Here is a 6,000-nt window from a genome sequence, read left to right as displayed (position 1 = left end):
TGCAACCTCTGTCAATCCTACCAGTCCTCCAACAGCTGTCTGCCTTATTGCCTGCGACAGGGACCACTTTGGTCACAATTGTGACCACCACTGACGGACCATGGAGATTGGAAGCCATCCCAGTATTTTGGAAATGCTTTTTCTTGATTGTCCAGTGTAGCAAGCACACCTAGTAGCACTCTCTTGTTGTGGGCCACTGCCTAGCCAACCATACCAGAGCTGCACACTAGACAGGCTCTTGCCTGGAGTAGACAGGAGCTATTGGATCTCAGTGACCCAATTCCTCTCAATTTGTACTGTTTTATTTTACAAAAATCCCTAGTTTCTATGTCTCTTTGATCAATCTCTGCTCGTAGTTCCTGCACAGGCCATTAGTACCTGGCTATTGCCATTTATAATGCCTTCAGTCTCTGGGCTGTAGCAAGAGCCCAGTGCAGCAGTGAAGTGCTGCTTTCAAGGATCCTTTCTCCAGGGAGGTTCCTGATCTGTAACTATAGCAAGTAGGTTGCTATTCTCTTTAGTACCAGGAGGGCTCCAACACAAGTGAGTTGTTGGATTGTGGGAGAAGCTAGGGTCTGATGCTGTTTGGTGAATCCAGATATCTTCTGCCTTTCTGGGTATGGCAGGCTCTTTTAGGACTCTTCCAGTGCCTGTTAGGGCAGGTTTGTTAGTCACAGAAAAGATTAAATGGCAAAAATAAACACTAATAAATGACAGCTTGGTTCAAGTAGCAGTTCAGGGTTCATCATCTGTTATCTCGAGGATATTTCCCAAAAGGACTCTGAAGGTCGGTCGCTCATCTGCTTTCTGAAACAAACAAAAAAATGCATAGAGAAAAATACCAGTGAAGTAGAAACCCATGATTAAATAAATACTGGAGCCTTGTCTATGCTAGGAAAGTTTTGCTGATGTAAATATACCAGTAATAACTGCATCTATACCAGAAGGATTTTGCTGATTTAGCCATGCTGGTAAAAAAAAAAATCATACCCCTAACCAAGTCAGCTATACTGTATAAATTATAAGTGTAAAGCAGACCTGAGATAAAAAGCCTCTCCCTCTCCCCCTCCGCCCCCCCAGGACCAGATGGCATTTACTGAGCAATGTTGGGTCCAATGGATGGAGTGACTATGGAGACTTGCAGATGGGTTGTGGTAGACACGAAGAATGTGTACTGGTGGGAATAGGACCTACCTCATGCCAGCAGCTGTACATGATGGCATAGATTCTCTCTGAGGCCAGCTGAGGCCGATAGAGACGCAGTCCTTGGGTGACGTGTTCTGTTGTCTCACTGTTGTTAAACCTCTCATAGGGCATCTTTCCCAGGGAGTAAACCTCCCACATCAGAACCCCTGTCAAACAGAAATGCACATGGACAGTTCATGGGGCAGAAAGAATACAGGATCATATCTGAAACAGTTTCCTAGAGGATCTGATTCTCTCTGACTCCATTCAACCACTCTTTCCTTGTCAGCAACTTGAAATTTTGTCCTCTCAACTTACCGAAAGCCCAGACGTCAGACTTGCTGCTGAACTTGCTGTACAGAAGGACCTCTGGGGGAGACCACCGGACTGGAAATTTGGACCCCATGGAGCTTGTATATTCATCATCTAGGACATACCTGCAGTAGATACACATTTTATGTGATGTTGCTTCACATTTTTTCCCCATTCATTCTTTCATCTAATGAACCTCTCCTGCACCCAGTCAAGCCTGAAAGAAAATGGAGAGACAAGACAGAGACAGAGAGGAAGGAAAATACACATGGATGAGATGAATGGGGTGGAGGAGCGAGTGATGGACGGGAAGAGACAGGAAGAAGGGAGAAAAAGCTTGGTGAGAGATTTGGATGAAGACAGGTGAATACAGCAGAAATGGGAGAAAAGAAAAACAAGGGTGAGGAGGAGGAGGAGAGTGAGAAAGGGATGAAGAAGATAAAAGAGATGCAGAGAAAAAGTGTGAAAGAGAAAGGAAGAGAGATGCATGTGCATGCATGCAAACTGACCTGGAAAGGCCAAAATCGGATACTTTCACAATTCCTTGGTCATTCACCAAACAGTTGCGAGCAGCCTGTAGGCAGAGAGATGGGAAGAGTCATAGTATCAGCATTGAATATGGCATATGAAATACACAAAGCCCTTCCCCGAGGGGGAAATCACTGCAGCAGTGACCATCCCCCATACCAAACAATGTGCCTGGCACAGAATGGCTTGCCTTGGTCTCCAGGGGCTCAGAGGAAGGCACTGGTTGCCAAACCACAGCACCATGGCAGCTCATGTCATGGAGGAACATGAACTAAGATTTCTCTAGGTCATGTTACTGACACACCAACTATGGGGAGGAGAGGACTGAGCTTAGCAGAAGTTGGTGTTTCACCCAAGACATGTCAGAAAGACTTGGCAGATACAGATGCACCACAGCTGACACCATTCCTGCATCGCTACAAGGTAGATCAGGCCAGGTTGGAGATTTTATGAGCAGCATTAACCCTACTCACCATCTTCCCAGGTCCTTTAACTAACTCTCCACCATCAGGATTAGAACTGGAAATTCTGCTTACATGTTACCCAGCTGAATGGTTCATTTTAGCTCTTGTATTAAATTTGCAGCCTTCTGTCCCAAATATCTCTCAAGTGCTGAGGCCCTGTCTTCGGTTTTGCAATGGTAGTTTATGGGATGCCAATAATTTTTCTCATTTTCACACCAAAAGTTATTTGCAGGTCTGTTACAATAGAGCTTTAACTACCTGATACGAGGGTCCAATCAGACAGACATCTAGGTGATGTTAACTGCATCAGCAAATTTCAGACATAAAAAGAGAGTCCTGCTTTTAAAAATGGGGTCCTGAGATTTGGCCTACACTTAAAAGTTAGGCTGACATAGCTAGACATAGTTACATCGGTCCGGGGTGTGAAATAAACAACCCTGACCTAACTCCCAGTGTAGGCACAACTCTGTTGATGGAAGAAGAATGCTTCCGTTGATGTAGCTAACTTTGGGGAAGTGGTGTCCCTACACTGATATCAAAACCCCTTCTGTCTGGGTAGGTTGCATCTATACTAGGGGGTTACGCTGGCATAGCTACGTAGACACAGCCTGAGTCTGTTCTTTTTTCTACTACATTTGACTCAAAGAGAATTCTGCCTATGTTGCCTAAAGCAATGTCTACCACTGCCTGAGACCAGAGAGATCCTCCAGCCTACTTATTTGCTGAGAGCACTAGGTGGGCAAAAATGTGGTGGAAAAATCTTGTGCTTTCTTCAGTCTCTCTACTAAACCACAAGCGGAGCAGAGGCTTAGGAGGGCTGGACTGTACATATGGTACACACTACTCATACTCTGGGAGGGAAAGGAGGGTCAGAGAGATGCTTTGCAGAGAGAAGGCTGCATGGCTGCCTCTACATGCTCATGAACAAGATGGACTCAAATCAAACTGGTCAAATCAATGTAAAGGAATATGTAGAACTTGCTTCACTGACTCAGTCCATAGTTCCTCCAACCCAGGATCCTCTCCAGCAGTAGCTGAACCCTTCAAAGGATGCTAACCCCTTGGCTCTTCCTGGGAGGAAATTCTTGGCTGACCCCTGCAGCAATCTGCTGATTGTCCAGAACATGAGATTTGAAGTTGATTTTCCTCCCCATCTTTAATCAACCTAACTACAATTACAATCAGGCATTGAGTTGTCCAGCCCCAGGATATGACTGTGACCTCCCGCATCAGTGACTCTCACAGGGTCATTACACCCTAAGTGAAGAATCATTTCCTGTTATTTGTTCTCAATTCACCACCCATTAGTTTCACTGAGGAGAACTAGATTTTTTGGTTTGTGTCTGCAAGTTCAGCCAAGGCTTCTTTAAAGACGCCCAGTGACTCTCAGCACAAGATGTGTAACTCATCGTGTTCCTTACGGACCCTACCAGGTCTCGGTGCAGGAACTGCTTGGATTCCAAGTACTCCATGGCCTCACAGACGTCCTTGCACATCTCCAGCAGCTCAGAAGGCTGGAACCGCCCCCGGGTTTCCCGTAGGTAGCTCAGGAGGCAGCCCTTGGCCATGTACTCAGTGATAATAAAGATGGGGCGCTGCTTGGTGCAGACACCATACAGTTGCACCAGCTTCTCATGTGACAAGTTCCTGCATTGTAGGACAAGAAAGGAAATTAAACTTCAGAAAGCGGCTGGGGAGATGCTAGGAGCATGGAGACCGAGATCCTGGCAAGGGCAAGCATTCCAAAACTGGCATCTGCTGGCAAAATTGTGTGGGGGAAGCTCAGTACTAAATGGAGGTGGGAATGGCAGTGGCCTCTCATCGCAGAACAGGGCGGTTCCTCCAGGGCAGGGTTGGTGTCCATAGGTGGAGCAGTGCAGGGAATGAACAGGAGTGAATGAACCTGGAGGATGAATTCTGAGGATGTAGCAAGGCCAAATGAGACATCTCTGTAGTAAAGACCCCACAGGAGATGAACAGGATTTGTTGCCACTTACATCATGACTTTGGCTTCCTCAATGAACTCATCCTCTGACATGGAGCCCTCTCTGATCATCTTGATGGCCACATCAAACTGGCCTCTCCATTTCCCATGCTTCACCACACCAAACTGCCCAGTACCCAGCTCCTTCAGGAAAGTCAGGTCTTTTGGATCAATCTCCCACGACCCTGTAACAAACAGCAGCATGGGCAATGATGTGGAAGTAACTCACCTGGACAAACATATGCATAAGAAGGGATGCTGTCGGGAAAGGTGCAGGCGCACTGATTGCAGGGAGCCCTCGCAGGCACCCCAACCCTTGCCTGTCCTAGAAGGGAAGGAACCTGGTAGGGGATGTTCTAAGAGCTCTGGCAGGGGAGCAGCAAGTCACTGCAGGGAATGGTGCAGTAGAACTGAAGGCAGACACAAGTGGTAACGTGCAATACCATCACACACGTATGGAAGAACAGTGGGCATTACCATAGCCCAGTCCTGCTGTGGAGGGGGCATTCTTTCGTTGTTGAGACACAGGGTATTTCAGTCTGGAGATGAGCCCTGAAACACAGCAAAGAGGTTACAGTGAGGTACATCCCTGCTCTATGTACCCCCTGACGTTCCAGAAAAGAACATGCAACTCCAGCATCCACCAGAAGACAAGGATATTCTTGCATCAGCACAAACCTATAGTCCTTGCTTTGAATTCCAGTGCTGCCTGTCCTGTTGTGCTTCCTGGGGCCCAGAGTGTGACAGCATTCAGAAACGGGGTGCCACAGGTGGCTGGCCCCTTTAAGGACAGTCAGACCAATCTTACTGTCTTTAAGCCAAGTGAGCCTACCTCAGGCCACCTGTAAGCAATTAGCTGCCAACCAACCTCCTGTGCAGTCAATTGACTAGCGAGTCCCTATGGGTTCAGTTGGAGGGTTGCAGGCTTACAGAGAAGGGCTGCTCCCTAGGAGAGGCACGCCTAGAGACACTAGCAAGGGAAGGTTGCTGCCTACTGAGTTCTCCCACCCTAGGGAAAAGGACTAAGGTAAAAAGAGGCCCCCCACCTGGGGGCTGGTTGGATGTCATTGGCTACCACTGGCCTGACTTGAGGAGCACTGTCCAACAAAGAGGGTAGTGGGTGTCCTGGGCCAAGAGGGAGGAGCCTGACAGGAACTCCTCTGAGCTCTAAGGAGGGCTGGGAAGACCCTGAGACTAAGCAGGAGGTCTTTTGCAGGATTCTCATTACACCAAATAAATCAGACTCCAGGAGAAAGGGAATATTGTTTCAAGCTCTGGATGTGAGCGGTTTATTTCTGAATCCGGGGAGAATGCCAGCAGGGTCTTGGTGTGCCACAAGGGGGTGCTCTGGGATGGCACCCTGCCACTGGGAGCGTTCTAGTAGACCAGCCCCTGCATGCTTGTTCTGCGCACAGTAGTGCCACTGAATGCAAAAGTGGAGTTCATCCTGCCTTTGCTTGGACTGTTTCACCCTCCTCTGAATTGCTGCCTCCTCTTTGAGAGGTGGTTTCTTATCAGGCCTGTGGG

General features: G+C 47.8%; 1 protein-coding gene across 3 annotated transcripts in view; it reads right to left on the bottom strand.

Annotated features, from left to right (window-relative positions):
* Nucleotides 1-286: 286 nt before the first annotated feature.
* The window catches only part of BTK (Bruton tyrosine kinase), a 29,027-nt gene continuing 23,313 nt past the window's right edge, over nt 287-6,000 (bottom strand). For all 3 annotated transcript variants that reach the window (XM_008173669.4, XM_005285661.5, XM_024110223.3), the window contains 7 exons: nt 4,951-5,025; nt 4,487-4,658; nt 3,920-4,136; nt 2,007-2,071; nt 1,504-1,622; nt 1,195-1,352; nt 287-807 (listed from right to left, as the gene is read on the bottom strand). In XM_008173669.4, coding sequence (XP_008171891.1) covers nt 736-807; nt 1,195-1,352; nt 1,504-1,622; nt 2,007-2,071; nt 3,920-4,136; nt 4,487-4,658; nt 4,951-5,025 — 878 coding nt within the window. In that variant the 3' untranslated portion in view covers nt 287-735. The remainder of the gene's footprint in view (nt 808-1,194; nt 1,353-1,503; nt 1,623-2,006; nt 2,072-3,919; nt 4,137-4,486; nt 4,659-4,950; nt 5,026-6,000) is intronic.

The sequence above is a fragment of the Chrysemys picta genome, chromosome 9, assembly GCF_011386835.1.
Source record: "Chrysemys picta bellii isolate R12L10 chromosome 9, ASM1138683v2, whole genome shotgun sequence".
Taxonomy (NCBI): domain Eukaryota; kingdom Metazoa; phylum Chordata; order Testudines; family Emydidae; genus Chrysemys; species Chrysemys picta.
Note: the sequence above shows the minus strand (reverse complement) of the source record. Positions and strands in the feature narration are given on the sequence as shown.